This window comes from Ranitomeya imitator, chromosome 4, assembly GCF_032444005.1.
Source record: "Ranitomeya imitator isolate aRanImi1 chromosome 4, aRanImi1.pri, whole genome shotgun sequence".
In the NCBI taxonomy this organism is placed as follows: Eukaryota; Metazoa; Chordata; class Amphibia; order Anura; family Dendrobatidae; genus Ranitomeya; species Ranitomeya imitator.
Window position 1 is genome coordinate 506317777 of NC_091285.1, and position 16879 is coordinate 506334655.

A 16879-nucleotide genomic window follows, 5' to 3' on the forward strand; every position below is an offset into this window, starting at 1 on the left:
ACAGTGTAAGGGCACAGCCAGGAGGGGACAGTATACCAAGGAGGGGGAGTGTGATGAAAGAGTACAGTATAAATACTGGTCCCTATAGGGGGGACACAGTGTGAGAGGACAGTGTGAAGAGGGGGGCCGGTATGGAAAGGGGATGTCCGTGTTAAGAGCATGTACCATAAGAGGGACAGTGTGGGGTCATATTTTATGCAGACAATATAGTGAGGGGCAATTTTTCATTCAGGAGCATTATAATGACACTTGTATCTTTAAGGGCATCATGTGGAGATTTTCTGCAAAAGAGCGGAGAAGATGGAAGTCTGCAGAGACGGCTGTAGATGAGAAAACTCATCCTGGGGTCTGGACAAGATGAAGAAAAGGAGAACGGCTTGAGAGACGACGCCATCTATAAGGTACCTGGATGTAAATGTTATTTGTGATACTGACTAACTCTCATGTTTTTATTTATGTTAGGAGCATTAAAGGGGATGTACAGGTTTGTAATGAGTCTGCAGTCATTCTTTGTGACTGCAGACTTCTGACTTCTCACAGTGCGCACTGCACACTGTCAGGATTCTCTGGTGCTGGTGATTTACATACATGTGGTCACGTGCCGACTAGACATGTGTGGCCTCACTCAATGAAAATGAACTCAGCGAGGCCGGGCACATCTAGTCAGATTGTGGTCAGAAGTATACAAATTACATGCTTGTGCTGACATGACTGTCCACCAGCCAGGGAGAACCCTAAAAGTGTGCAGTGCAGTGCATTAGTTGTGAGAATTCAGAAGCCTGCGATGTCAGGATTCAGCTCTGCAGGTTCCAGTAGTCGTCACAAGGATACTTCACTCATATGTGATTTTCATACGTATGGTCCTGTGACAACGAGCTTCTCTTCCCGCTTCTTTCAGTTTTTCACTGAACATTGAGAGCATTAGGGAGAGGAGGTCGTGGGTACATGAGCAAAGGTACCTTCACACTAAACGATATCGCTAGCGATCCGTGACGTTGCAGCGTCCTGGCTAGCGATATCGTTCAGTTTGACACGCAGCAGCGATCAGAATCCTGCTGTGATGTCGTTGGTCGGGGCTAGAAGGCCAGAACTTTATTTGGTCGCTGGCTCTCCCGCTGACATCGCTGAATCGGCGTGTGTGACACCGATTCAGCGATGTCTTCGCTGGTAACCAGGGTAAACATCGGGTTACTAAGCGCAGGGCCGCGCTTAGTAACCCGATGTTTACCCTGGTTACCATCCTAATAGTAAAAAAAACAAACACTTCATACTTACCTTCCGCTGTCTGTCCCCGGCCCTGTGCTTTCCTGCACTCACTGTGAGCACAGCGGCCGGAAAGCAGAGCGGTGACGTCACCGCTCTGCTTTCCGGCCGCTGTGCTCACAGCCAGTACAGAGAAGCAGAGCGCCGGGGACAGACAGCGGAAGGTAAGTATGAAGTGTTTGTTTTTTTTACTTTTAGGATGGTAACCAGGGTAAACATCGGGTTACTAAGCGCGGCCCTGCGCTTAGTAACCCGATGTTTACCCTGGTTACCGGCATCGTTGGTCGCTGGAGAGCTGTCTGTGTGACAGCTCTCCAGCGACCAAACAGCGACGCTGCAGCGATCTGGATCATTGTCTGGATCGCTGCAGCGTAGTCTAGTGTGAAGGTACCTTTAGTGTGCAAATTGCATATGTCCTGGGGGGGTGGGGGGGTGCCAAACTGAATTCTTGCCCCGGGTGCTAGAAACCCTAGATACACCTCTGACTGCACTGCATATACTGCATGCATGAAAATATTTTCTTATGAATGCAACAGTTTAAAATAAACTGAATTTTGTTTATTATTTGAAGTTCGGTGAAACAGTACATGATCTTCATTGTGCAAATGCCTTTTAATCAAATATATAAAGCAAAATATTGTAGCAGAATCTCCGTCATTGCAGCACGTCAGAAACATAGATGTTCTGGGATCTATACTGGGTTGTATTTCTTTTCCTTTGCCTCTTGTTTCTGTGTACCTGGAAAATGTACCGGATTCACGGCTCATTAGTAAAATCTCCACATTCTTTTAGGCACAAAAAAAATAGTTTTTTTGTAAATATCTTTTACGATCAAAGGTTGTCCCATAGCTGCACATGTGAGACATTTTTCCTTGTTGAAGATGACTGATTACACAAGACCCAAGGGAATACATACTTCTTAGCACATGAAAGTGGGCTTACTGTTAAGAGGTTATTTATATTCCCAATTACACCATCTATTTGTATATTTCCAAAGCTTATATGTGAAAGGTATTATGGATGTTGTAATCCATGCTTGTTGCTGGACTATCACAATTGCAATGGTGTGGTCCATAAGAGTCTAAGAACTTTAAAAGATTTTAGTATGCATTGTTAACAACGACGCTATCTTGAGCAGCTCGGTGTGATGCTAGTCACTACTCATGGACAAGCTGTGAAGCTGGGTAGTGAAGAGGTCTGAGGTCAAAGCCAGGAGGCAATTACAGTGATGAATATGTGGCTCCACTTCCCATAGGGGTGGAACCGCATATCCATCACTGTAATGGGCGGCACCATGTGACCACTCATACAGGAGAAGCTGCGGCGAGGACAGGAAGCAGCGCCAGCGAGGGAGCCAGGTAAGTATTTTATTAACAGCGGGGGGCACACAGAGGGTGGCAGGGGGTTGGGGACAGGGATCTTTATTTTAAACACCCCAAAAAAAAAAAAAAAGATTTTTCATATCTTCTCTCCAGCGAACGATGCTGGAGAGAAGAAATGAATAGTGGCTTCCGCACCACGCTGGGGGGACAGCGCTTACTGTAGCGCTGTCTCCTGCACGGCACATGGACTGCACACGGACGACATCCGTGTGCGGTACGTGTTTTACACGGACCCATTGACTTTAATGGGTCCGTGTAATACGTGCGCTCCCACGAACACTGACATGTCTCCGTGTTTTCCAAACGGACACACGGTCCGTGAAAACACGCTGACATGTGCAGAGACACATTGATTTTAATGTGTCTACGTGAGTCAGTGTCTCCGGTACGTGAGGAAACTCACCTCACGTACCGGAGCCACTGACGTGTGAAACCGGCCTTAGGCAGAAAGCCAGTTAAATAGCCAGGTAATTATCCCAAACTGGAGGCACCTAGCGGAAGCCCCAGCACACTCTGGCCCTGATTGGACTGCTAAACTGTCACTTAAGACGCTGACAGCTCAGCACTCCCCAGCTCTCAATTGGATGGCTGATCTGTCCATCACCATACTGACAGCTCAGCATGCCCCTGTCCTAGATTGGACTGCAGGACAGTCATTCGAGATACACCAATAGACGGAATTGTGACACTTAGTCCATGTACATGTTTTGTGCACCATGCAGCCAGATCTTTTTAACCACATTAAGGTTAGGGTCACATAACCATTTTTCTTTCATCCGAGAAAATTTATTCAATTATGCTGCTCACACACTGATCAGAGTTTGACCACTGTGTGATCCAATATTTTCAGATGTTGAAAGAAAAATTCTCCATCTTCTCCATTCTGTCAGTTCATGAATATCTCATCCGAGTGTGGTTCGATTTTTTTCCCCATGGACTAATAGACCTGAATAGTTGAATGCGATCCAATGGTCAGTTTGTACTGTTTGTTAAGAAATCCCTGCATGTGTTGCAGCTGTTGAACAGCTACGAGACATGCAGACATTTGGACTCGAACATATTTTTCGAGCACGCCAAAGACACTGATAGCACATGAGCATGCTCAAATTACACCTTATCCAAGCACGTTCTCTCATCTCTAGTGAGATAGTGAGATGTAACTTGTGCATACTAAGATTTTTTTTTCTCACGGACTGACTTGGTTAGAGGAAAGAAAATTGCACATGTGCACGGGCCCCATAGAATAACACGGGGAATGAGTGCTATCCGTCAAATCGACGGATAGCACTCGTCCAATTTTTACGGTCGTCTGCATGAGACCTAATTTTTGCTTCTTGGTCAGGCATCTTAAGAAAAACAGAACTCTGTGTAGGTAAAGTAGACAGCAATATTTAGTTTTGGAGAAATCTAAAGATGTTTCAGTGTTTAAATAATTGTTGCATGAAAATTAATAATAGATTTTACTCTTGCAATCTTACAACTCCTGTAAAACACTTGTAATACACAAATTCTCTAAAACGGTAACCTTTTAGAAGCTGTATTAGTTTTTCATTCAACTGTTTTGGTCCTTTAGGGACAATTATTACTGTTTCCATTTTGACTTGAAGATTTCTGCAAAGACATTGCTTTCCTATATAATCAGATATCAACTTTGAATATTAACCTTTTCCCGACATGATGATGGTTTTTGGTTTTCTTTTTTTTTTTTTTGCACTTTCTTCTCTTCCCCCTGTCTTTCCTGTTTTTCAAGAACCATAACCATTTTATTTTTATGACCACATAGACGTATGAAATCCTATTTTTTGCAGGCAGAGTTGTAGTTTTGAATTACACCATTCCGGTCAATGTATCGTGGAAAACTAGGGAAATATCCAATTGCTATTAAATTACCAAATTACCGTGGAATTACCAAATTACCAAACATGTATAGTTTTTTTATTTTATTGGTTAAAAAGCAATTAATAAATTTGTATAAAAAAATGGTCTTACATTGCCATGCAATTTGAGACCCATAAGGTTTTCATTTCTTTTTTGTTAATGTTGCTGTGTGAAGGTTTGTATTTTGCATAGTGAGTTGACGTTTTAATTGTTACCATTTTGGGATAGATACAGCCTTTTAATTTCTTCTTTTGTGCATTTTTTTGTGTTGTTACTGCAAGCAAAAAGCTAATTATTTTTATGTTTTGATAGATCGTACTTTTACTGACCCATCGATTCACCAAATATATTTTTACATAGTAACATAGTAACATAGTTAGTAAGGCCGAAAAAAGACATTTGTCCATCCAGTTCAGCCTATATTCCATCATAATAAATACCCAGATCTACGTCCTTCTACAGAACCTAATAATTGTATGATACAATATTGTTCTGCTCCATATTTTCTTAAATATATTTTTTTTATTTCATTATTTTATTCTATATTAAAATAATATATTTTATTTTTCTTAACTTGTGATTGTCTGATTGCTTATGCTTTATACTGCAATACCATAGCATTGTATCATATTGTGAAAGTCACAGTCACCTATGAAGCCCAGCTATATGCTGGTCTTAACAGAAGTCTTTAGTAGACCCCTGGTTGCTCTATCCAACCCATCAGCACTGTACAATCACATCGTAAAATTAGATGTTAAAGATTGAAAACTGCAATCAATAGTTTACCAGCAGTGGACAGACTCTGCCAGTGAGTACCTGTAATTATGCAAGCTCAGCTCCTGAGCTTGGATCAAAGAAGGAGAGCCATCAAACATGAGGAATGGATTCATATAAGCACATCCATTGTTACCTGTTGTTTACAAATGCCGAAGATATGATCATATTAATGGTACTACTCTTATTTGGACAAAACAACATTTGTTTTAACTTCCTGTATAAACATTTATTTTTGGATTGATATTATTTTAATAGGCAAAGGACAATTTGCCACTGCGAGATCCTTCTGGCTGTGTTTTGATATCCTACTGTACAAAAGATTTGGACATGTTTGTAACTTCTTTTGCCCTTTAAACCCCTTCACGACATGCGCCGTACATGTACTGCACGTGTCGTGTCCCTCCCATTGATGTGGGCTCCGACACTGAGCCCACATCTTTCTTGGCACATGTCAGCTGTTTTGAACAGCTAACATGTGCCCCTAACAGCCGCTGGTGGATTCGCAATCCACCTGGATCTGTTAACCCATTAAATGCCGCTGTCAATCTCTGACAGCAGCATTTAATTTGATCTTGCTGGAAGTGTGTCACTAGACCCGGCCATCGGCACCTGTGTCACATGATCGCGGATCACCGATAGGTCGGCATGACAACCCGGGGTCTGCAGGAGACTCCTGGGGTTGTCATTGCCGGATTGCTATGAGCACCGACCGCTCAGAGCAAGTGAGCATTTCTGCTGCACACAGGTGATCTGAACATCGCCTGTGTGTAGCAGAGGCGATCAGATAATTGCAGCTTCTAGCCTCCCATGGAGACTATTGAAGCATGCAAAAGTAAAAAAAAAAAGAAAAGTTTAAAAAAAATAAATAAATAGAGGTTCAATTCACCCCATTCAAAATAAAACAATAAAAAAAATACACATATTTTTTATCGCCACGTTCAGAATCGCCCAATTTATTAAGCTATCAAGCCATGAATTAATCCGATTAGTAAATGGCGTAGTGAAAAAATAGTCAAAACGCCAGAATTACGTTTTTTTTTGTTGCTGCAACATTGCATTAAAATGCAATAACGAGGGATCAAAAGATCGTATCCACACCAATATGGTATCATTAAAATTGTTAGCTCGACACATAAAGAATAAGCCCTCACCCAGCCCCAGATCACGAAAAATGGAGCCGATATGTGTCTTGGAAAATGACGCTATTTATTTATTTATTTATTTTTTCACCATTTACATAAAAAACAACCTATGCATGTTTAGTATCTACGAACTCATAATGAATCATAGTGGCTACTCAGTTTTAGCATTTGGTGAACATGGTAAAAAATCCAAAAAACAGTTGTGGAATTACATGTTTTTTGCAATTTCACCACACTTGGAATGGTGACATTCAAAAGTACAACTCGTCCCGCAAATAGCAAGCCCTCACATGGCCATATTGACAGAAAAGTAAAAAAGTTATGGTTCTGGGAAGAAGCGAACCGAAAAACTGAAACGCAAAAATGAAAAAGGGTTGCCGCATGAAGGGGTTAAGGAAATATGTCACCAGAAAACGATATAGTGTGAAAATTGGGTTTTTATGTTAAATGTATATTAAAAAAAAGTTGATTTATATTTCTTATCTATTGAAAGAACATAAAATTGTGCAATATTCACAGTAAAACATTTTGGCAGCAAAACATCAGTATTTTTTATTTTTGTTAATTTATTTTTTTAATAAAGCTTGGACACTTCAGCAGTTGCCTGATGTGTGCCTCCACATTGTCTTTTTTTTAATTACAGAATTTTTTGTAGTTTAGATTCTTGACATAGTCTTAGTTCATTTATCACTGGTAACCAAGAGCAGTTGTTTGCAATTGATATGATATTTCGCACATTATTATGTTAAAAATAAGGGTGTTTCTAATTATTGTCATTTAGTACAACAATATTTCCGAATGCCTGCCTCTCTTATAAATACCCCACAAATATACCACATTAACCGGCCATAAACCGCTACAGGGACCACATGTCATGTCTGAAAAATCATATTCTGTTTGCAAAATTAATTCAGAATCCAAAATGTATTTATTTATTTTTTTTTTGCAAAAACAATTTAATTATTAGCATTTGTGTCAGACATTGTGCTTAACAGTAGCTACCGCACTTCTTGCTCATCACTTGTCTCGGAAATTGGACTGAAACCACAAAGTGTGGGTGGAGGTTCAGGACTCCATGTCCTTTGCCCTCAATCTCTCCCATTAAAGGGGGCTCTTATGCTGTATTTTCTCTTCCCCTTTGTTTTGTCAATGTCGTTTTAAAGGACTGAATGTACAAACCATTCTTGCTTTAGGACATTCTTTTTTTTTTTATTACTGTGTTACGCTTCTTACAGCCTTTTTTGATTCCCTTCCATGAAATCCATTTATAGTCATGCAAGAATCCTCGGCCAGAATTATAAACTGTGATGGTGCTTCCAAACACTGCGCCCAGTAGTGGCATGTGTATATGAAAAAATAAATGTGTATATAAAATAATTGTATGCACAATTGGGAGCTAATCTCTAACACACAGCCAAGAGGGAAAGAACATACAGTACAGTACAAAGCTTAATTGAGCAGCTATTGAATTGCCTTTGATTTTTCAGGTGGAACTTGCCGAAACATGTGCGAAATGTGAGCATTATATTGGCACCGAAGGTGGTGGTATGGACCAGTCAATCTCATTCCTGGCAGAGGAGGGAACTGTAAGTGGCACAGCATCAGCCGTCTTATATTTACACTAGATGGTGGCCTGATTATAACGCATCGGGTATTCTAGAATATGTATGTATGTATGTACATCGCGCTGTGAGTGGAGGTTAAATTCCGTGCCAATATCGCTGATTGGTTGTGCCTGGCTGGCCGATCAGGGAAGCGTGGTTCAAATCTGGCGCCAATTCGTGGCCAGACTGCGCCTGTCACTGATTGGTCATAGCCGGCCGGGCACGACCAATGACCGAAGCGGTGTTTAAATACAGCGCCAATACCGCTGATTGGTCGCGGCCGGCCGGGCACGACCAATCAGTGAAGCGTGGTTTAAATACCGCGTCAATTCGCGGCTGGACTGCGTCTGTCGCTGATTGGTCGCAGGATGTCAGGGGTTCGGGGTGCAGGATATAGTATAGCCACGTAGTATATATCACAGCCACATAGTATGTAGTATATAGCACAGCCACGTAGTATATAGCACAGCCACGTAGTATATAGCACAGCCCGTAGCATATAGCACAGCCACGTAGTATATAGCACAGCCACGTAGTATATAGCACAGCCACATAGTATATATCAGACACGTAGTATAATGCAGCCACGTAGTATATATAGCAGCCACATAGTATATAGCACAGCCACGTAGTATATAGCACAGCCCACTTACTATATAAAAGACAGCCACGTAGTATATAGCACAGCCACGTAGTATATAGCACAGCCACATAGTATATAGCACAGCCACGTAGTATATTGCAGCCACGTAGTATATAGCACAGCCACGTAGTATATAGCACAGCCACGTGGTATACAGCACAGCTACGTAGTATATAGCAGCCACATAGTATATATCAGACATGTAGTATATAGCAGCCACGTAGTATATATAGCAGCCACGTAGTATATAGCACAGTCACGTAGTATATAGCAGCCACGTAGTATATAGCACAGCCACGTAGGATATAGCAGCCACATAGTATATATCAGACACATAGTATAATGCAGCCACGGAGTATATAGCACAGCCACGTAGTATATAGCACAGCCACATAGTATATAGCAGCCACATAGTATATAGCACAGCCGCGTAGTATATAGCACAGCCGCATAGTATATAGCACAGCCCACGTACTATATAACACAGCCACGTAGTATATAGCCGAGCCACGTAGTATATAGCAGAGCCACGTAGTATATAGCAGAGCCACATAGTATATAGCACAGCCACGTAGTATATAGCACAGCCACATAGTATATAGCACAGCCACGTGGTATATAGCAGCCACGTAGTATATAGCAGCCACATAGTATATAACACAGCCCACGCAGTAAATAACACAGCCCACACAGTATATAACACTGCCCACGTAGTATATATTAGTCACGCAGTATATAACATAGCCCACGTAGTATACAGCAGTGTGGGCACCATATCTCTGTTAAAAAAAAAGAATTAAAATAAAAAATAGTTATATACTCACCCTCCGGCGTCCACCGATGCGCGCGAGCGGCGAGGCTGCTGCCAGCTACCATTCCCAGAGATGCATTGTGAAATTACCCAGATGACTTAGCGGTCTCGCGAGAATATAATGATTTTTTATTTTTTTTAATTATTTTTAACATTATATCTTTTTACTATTGATGCTGCATAGGCAGCATCAATAGTAAAATGTTTGTCACACTGTGTTAATAGCAGCGTTAACAGACTGTGTTACTCCGCACTATGCCGCGGTGTAAAGCAGTCGGTTTAATGGATTGCTAAAACGCTATGTGGGCGGCGGGCGCTGATTGGGGGGGAGTATGGAGGGGGCACTGACTGCAGGGGAGTAAGGAGCGGCCATTTCGCGGCCGGACTGTGCCCGTCGCTGATTGGTCGCGGCCGCTGGTCGTGACCAATCAGCGACTTGGGATTTCCGTGACAAACAGACAGACAAACAGATGGAAGTGCCCCTTAGACAATTATATATATATAGGTATATATTGTTAGGCACACCGGCGCTCCCAAAAGTGTTAGATATAGGTTAAAGCTGCTGGTGCCTAGACAGCTGCTGTGCTCAGTCTGTCAATACCAAAGAAAAACGAATAAAGTTAAAACAAAGGTCACAGCGCTACCCTATTCAGAATAGAATAAATAGTTGGTTAAAAAGACCGTTTCTATATTAACCTTGAGGCTTTGGTGCTTTGAATATATACCAATTAATAAATAACCAATCTTAATAGATATACTGATTACCAATCGCTAACAACCACCCGTAATAGCAATCGTGAACCAAGAACAAATAGCACAATAGGTCCCAGTCACAAAAAGTAAGAAAGAACACTTACTGGTGTTGCGCCGCTGCAGTGCCGGTGCTGTGTCTTTTTTGCATCATAATGTGCCGGCAAAAAGACCAGTAGGCTGAATCCAAGTGTGAGGAGACTATTAGTGCTTGAGAGGGACAAATGTGCACACTGCTACTTGAAACACAATGACATGCAATGCCTCCGTGAGTCCAGAGTTGGGGGTCGAAGTGGCGATGCAGGGTGGTAGAAATCCGGGGAGCGTCCTCCCCTATTGGAATTGTACCCCACCGCTCGCCAGGAAGATCGACAAGCAGCGTGCCTTGGCCGAAGGCACTGCTAGACTGTAGCGGTGTGTGAGGGGGCGTGGTCTGGGTGATGTCACCTAGAGCTGAAAGTGTGGAGCAGGGGACGGAATTTGAACAGGGCCAATTGCCAACACGTTTCAAAGGTGACCGGACCTTTTTTGTTAGGGCTGTTGGTCCTGGCTGTCATCTGCTCCTTATATAGAGCCCGCCCACCGCTACTAGTTATGAACTGACGAACCCCCAAGGGAGAGGACTAGAGACCTAGTTGTAAATTGAATATGGCTGGGTTTGCATTGAAAATAAGTTACGTTATCTGATATAAAATCCCCCTTTGGGTTAAAATTTGACCGCTATTATATCCCAATATACATCTTTTAAAAAATGAAACATACATATATGAGACCTTTATTAAACTAATTTAAAAATTATGTATAATGAAGCTAAAAGTTGGATTTCTTTACCTATAAAGAGTATGTAACCATACTCTATGGTAGAAGTTGGTGGCCCAATAGGTTGTGAAATCCACCTGGGAACAAAAGGGAAGTAAGGAAAAGACAGAAGGAAAAATGCTACAATGAGCTGTGGAGTAAGTAGAAAACTATAATTTATTTATTCGTTAAAATATACCTCGATTATTATTTAAAAGCATATAATTCTAACTCATGGTTAAGGCCCCTAGGGACTAAACTGTCCAGCATAAAAATCCACTTGGATTCAGTAAATTCAGGATTTTGAAATTAAAGATTGCATATCATGTAGGTCATCAGGACTAATCTACCTAATTAAATGTCCTTGCAATAAAATTTACGTAGGCCACACTAAACGCAGGCTTATGGACTGACTGAAGGAAGATTTTAATAATATAGAAAAAGGCTATGTTGGCCATCCCCTCTCCAGGCATTTTAGGGAGCACCACGGGAAGTCAACAAAAGGGTTAATAATCTTTAATAATAATAATCTTTATGTTTATATAGCGCTAACATATTCCGCAGCGCTTTACAGTTTTTGCACACATCACTGTCCCCAATGGGGCTCACAATCTAGAATCCCTATCAGTATGTCTTTGGAATGTGGGAGGAAACCGGAGTACCCGGAGGAAACCCACGCAAACATGGAGAGAACATACAAACTCTTTGCAGATGTTGTCCTGGGTGGGATTAGAACCCAGGACTCCAGCGCTGCAAGGCTGCTGTGCTAACCACTGTGCCACCGTGCCGCCCAGACATTTTGTGGTATTCAAGTGGTGCATAAGAATTGGAGGGGAGGTGACTGCCTATAATTAATGTCACGCACTGAATCCAAGTGGATTTTTATGCTGGACAGTTTAGTCCCTAAACTTTAACGAGCCTTGTCAAATGACTAAGGATAATAGCCAAACCAGAATCAATTTATAGTTAACACTAGAACTACCACAGGTTTCATAATACCTATAATTACCATTAGGGGTCATTTTGACCCCCATTCAAAAGTACTGACTCTGGAGTAAGAATAACTTTTTTGTTGCCAACAAATTAAAGAACATTTATTTTAACTTAGTAGGAACAGTGTTAAGATCAAGTACAGCATGCATTTTCCTTTTACATGGTCATAGCATGAAGCTGAAGAATGATCTCCCATTTGCTAATTTTACTCCCAGTTGCTGTTTTATAGAGTATTGTTGCATTTATAGCTGCTAAATCAAGAACATTACAAAACACCTGAACATGCCATCAGCGGCTTCCAGATTTTGTGGTGTACTTTCAAGCCATCTGGTCTACTGTGTCCATTCCAACCTTTGTTTTATTGTAAAATTGTACCGTTTCCGTTTTTTTTTCTTGTCATTTCCAACTGCTATATCTGGGTGAAGACTACTGAGCAAAATGACATTCTTATTTGGCTTACCTTGGTAAACTGTAAGAGTGATGTCACCATTCTTCATCAGAGTAGTCTCATATGTATTTGTTATTAGGAGACTTGCCTACTACTACTTTTATGTATGGGGTCAAATTGACCCCTTCAGTACTTATAGGTATGAATTGTAAAATCCGGGCCCTTGAAAAAGTTTCAATTCATTTTTGTGTCCTAAAATATACACTGCCATGAATAAATAAATGTCACAAAAACTCAGAACTCATTTGTTAAAATTTTAGAAAGTATAGGAGAAAGAAATAGCAAAAAGGTCAAAATGACCTTCTTTTCTTGACAGTACCCCTTCTCAGCAGCCCCTATTACTGAGATAGGAGATGGCAGTTGGTGCTTATAAGATTCTGAGTAGTTCTGCCTTTAGCTCCTCCCTCCCCTCTCCAAAGAATTTGAAAAGTACCAACCGCCATCTCCTAACTTAGTGATTAGAAAATCTGTATGCACAGAAGCAAAGCATTTACCTGTGAATTAAAAATGAAAGATCAGTCCAGGAGGAGAAAGAAGCAGATTTATCTAATAAGATATATTACAAAGTTGCTTACTTTCACGTGTACAATTGATTTATTAAATAATAATTAAAACCACCATTATAATTTGACCCATTTCTGACATCTGACGTAATAATAATCCTTCCCTGTGCCCTGGGATTATTTGACCAGGGACGGATTATTACGTCATCACGATCGCCCGCGCTGATTCTGACAGCTGACACCGAACACTAAGTGCTAGGAGCGGTCACTCACCGCTCCAGGCACTTTAACCCCCTAAATGCTGTGGTCGCAGCATTTAGGGAACAGGCAGAGGGATGACAGCCCCTCTGCCTTGGATCGGAGACCTCACAGCGTGTTGCCGGGTCCCGATCGTTGCCATGGTGACCCGATGTAGTCATGATGACATCCGGGTCACCAGAGCTAGGAAAGTTGCTTGATCATGCTTAGTGCATGATCAGCAACTTTCTCTGTCAGGGCAGAGCTGACAGCTTGCATAGTATGGGGATTCTGCTGCATCCCCATACTATGCAAACGATCAGCCTTCAAAAAATGATAGTGGGAAAGCATAGTGGGACAGCATAGTGGGACAAAATAAAAAAGCTAAAAAAAAAAGTAATTTTTTTTTTTAATAATTGTAAAAATATTTTAAAAAAATCAAAAATAATAGTAAGAAAATCAAATGATATTGTACCCATAAATAAATATTTGTATGAAAAAATATATAAACAATAAAAGTAAACATATTTGGTATCGCCGCATCCGCAACGACTTGACCTATAAAACTTTCCCACTAGTTAACCCCTTTAGTGCACCATAAAAAAATAAAAATAAAAAACAAGGCAAAAAGCAATGCTTTATCATCATACCAACGAACAAAAAGTGGAATAAAACGCAATCAAAAAGACAGATATAAATAAACATGGTACCGTTGAAAACGTCATCTTGTCCCGCAAAAAACAAGCCACTATACAGCTCTATCAGCGGCAAAATAATAAAAGTTATAGCTCTCAAAATAAAATCATACAAAAATAATTATTTTTTCTGTAAAATAGTTTTTAATGTGTAAAAGCAGCAAAACAAAAAACAATATAAGCGAGATATTGCTGTAATCGTACTGACCCTAAGAATAAAACTGCCTTATCAATTTTAAAATCACTGGGATTGGCATAAACCCCAACAAAAGAAATTCATGAATTGCTGTTTTTGTTCATTCTGCCTCCCAAAAATCGGAATAGAAAGTGATGAAAAAATGTAATGTGCCTGAAAATGATACCAGTAAAAACGTCAGCTCGTCCTGCAAAAAACAAACTCTCACATGACGCTGTGGACCAAGATATGGAAAAATTATAGCTCTCAAAATGTGGTGATGGAAAAACTATCTTTTGCAATAAAATGCGTCTTTTAGAGTGTGACAGTGTGAGGGGGTGTTTGAAGATTCCAACTCCACATCTGTTTACCTGTGGTGTTTTAGCCAGGAGATGGCATCAGTTTGCAAATTCATACTACTGTCTCCTGTATGACAGTTGACACACAGTCTTGCCTATAATCTGATGGTGTCCATATTTTTAGGCATTAATAAAAGTGCCCTCGGCCACAGTTTTGTGCACTTCTGAAAAGTACACCACTGAACAGAGGCCTGACCGAGTCCAGAGTTACTCTCCTGCCTCATTATAGTGAATGAATCCCTCGGGGGTGTCATCTGAATTAGGCCACTCAGAGATTTAGATGGAAACCCCAAAGTATGTGGTCATCATAGAGTGACGGATAAATGTGATCCCAAACGTTATGTAAAATGTTCCCAATAAAAGCTTCAACTCAATCTACCAGAAAAGCAAGCACTCACTCAGGTCTGTCATCTGTTAACGCAAAGGGGGCTTCCATGTTACTTGTAGGACAAAGGATCTGTAAAAGCAAATTAGTTGCATAACCCTCCAAAAGAAGAAAAGAAGTTCAGCAAATTCTCTGCTCCCAAATCCATATTCCCCCTCCCTTCTGAGCCCCACAGTGTATGTAAACTACATATAGTACATACTGCACCTAACTTATTGGTGCATGTCTCCAGAAGCACGGGCTGAGCTAAACGTACTGGTGACTGCAACGTACTGGTCACTACAACATACTGGTCACTACATTGGCAGTTTTCAATTTTAACTTGGCTACATTCATTGCTGCTTGTTTCTGAAAAAAAACCCATGTTACTACACCTGCACAGTCCGTACAGAATGTATTCAGACCCCTTTAAATTTTTCACTCTGTTTTATTGCAGCCATTTGGTAAATTCAAAAAAGTTTATTTTTTCTCAATAATGTACATTCTGCACCCCATCTTGACTGAAAAAAACAGAAATGTAGAAATTTTTGCAAATTTATTAAAAAAGAAAAACTGAAATATCACATGGTCATAAGTATTCAGACCCTTTGCTCAGTATTGAGTATTAGGTTTTCCACACCTGGATTTGGGCATCCTCTGCCATTCTTCCTTGCAGATTCTCTCCAGTTCCATCAGGTTGGATGGTGAACGTTGGTGGACATCCATTTTCAAGTCTCTCCAGAGATGCTCATTTCAGTTTAGGTCAGGTCCCTGGCTGGGCCAGTCAAAAATGGTCAAGAGTTGTTCTGAAGCTACTCCTTTGTTATTTTAGCTTTGTGCTTATGGTCATTGTCTTGTTGGAAGGTAAACCTTCGGTCAAGTGTGAGGTCCAGGGCACTCTGGAAGAGGTTTTCATCCAGGATACCTCTGTACTTGGCCACATTCATGTTTCCTTCAATGACAACCAGTCATCCTGTCCCTGCAGCTGAACCCTCCCCCCCCCATAGCATGATACTGCCTCCACCATGTTTTACTGTTGGGATTGTATTGGGCAAGTGATGAGCAGTACCTGGTTTTCTCCACACATACCCCTTAGAACTATCACCAAAAAGGTCTATCTTCGTCTAATCAGACCAGAGAATCTGATTTCTCATAGTCTGGGAGTGCTTCATTTGTTTTTTAGCAAACTCTATGTGGGCTTTCATATGTCTTGCACTAAGGAGAGGCTTCCGTCAGGCCACTCTGCCATAAAGGCCCGACTGGTGGAGGGCTGCAGTGATAGTTGACTTTGTGGAACTTTCTCCCATATCCCTACTGCATCTCTGGAGCTTAGCCACAGTGATCTTGAGGATCTTCCTTACCTTTCTCACCAAGGCTCTTCTCCCATCATTGTTCAGTTTGGCTGGACTGCCAGGTCTAGGAAGACTTCTTGTGGTCCCAAACTTCTTCCATTTAATGATTTTGGAGGCCACTGTGCTCTTAGGAACCTTGAGTACTGCAGAAATTCTGTTGTAACCTTGGCCAGATGTGTGCCTTGCCAAATTTCTGTCTGTGCCTGGCCAGTTCCTTTGACCTCATGATTCTTATTTGGTTTGACATGCACTGTGAGCTGTGAGGTCTTATATAGACAGGTGTGTGCCTTTCCAAATCAAGTCCTATCATTTTAATTAAACACAGCTAGCCTCCAATGAATGAGTAGAACCTTTTCAAGGAGGATCACACGGAAATGGACAGCATGTCACTTAAATATGAGAGTCTGAGCAAAGGGACTGAATACTTATCACCATGCGATATTCCAGTTTTTCTTTTATATTACAGAATTTGCAAAAATTTCTACATTTCTGTTTTTCTCCTTTGCCTCATTGGGGGACACAGACCATGGGTTATATGCTGCTTGCCACTATGAGGCTGACACTAAGTATACTGTTGTGAATTCTGTGGGCAAGCTCCCTCCTGTGGTCGTGAGTGGTACTGCGGCTGGTTCTGTCTATAAGCTTCCTTTGGTGGATGAGAGTGGTACTGCGGCTTCTGAGTTTCCTTCCTCAGGTGATGAGGTT

At 41.2% G+C, this 16879-nt stretch overlaps 1 protein-coding gene across 2 annotated transcripts in view; it reads left to right on the plus strand.

Moving 5' to 3' along the window:
* GALK2 (galactokinase 2) overlaps positions 1 to 16879 on the plus strand; it is a 507611-nt gene that overhangs the window by 256274 nt on the left and 234458 nt on the right. For both annotated transcript variants that reach the window (XM_069766040.1, XM_069766041.1), the window contains exon 6: positions 7930 to 8028. In XM_069766040.1, the coding sequence (XP_069622141.1) occupies positions 7930 to 8028 (99 nt within the window). The remainder of the gene's footprint in view (positions 1 to 7929; positions 8029 to 16879) is intronic.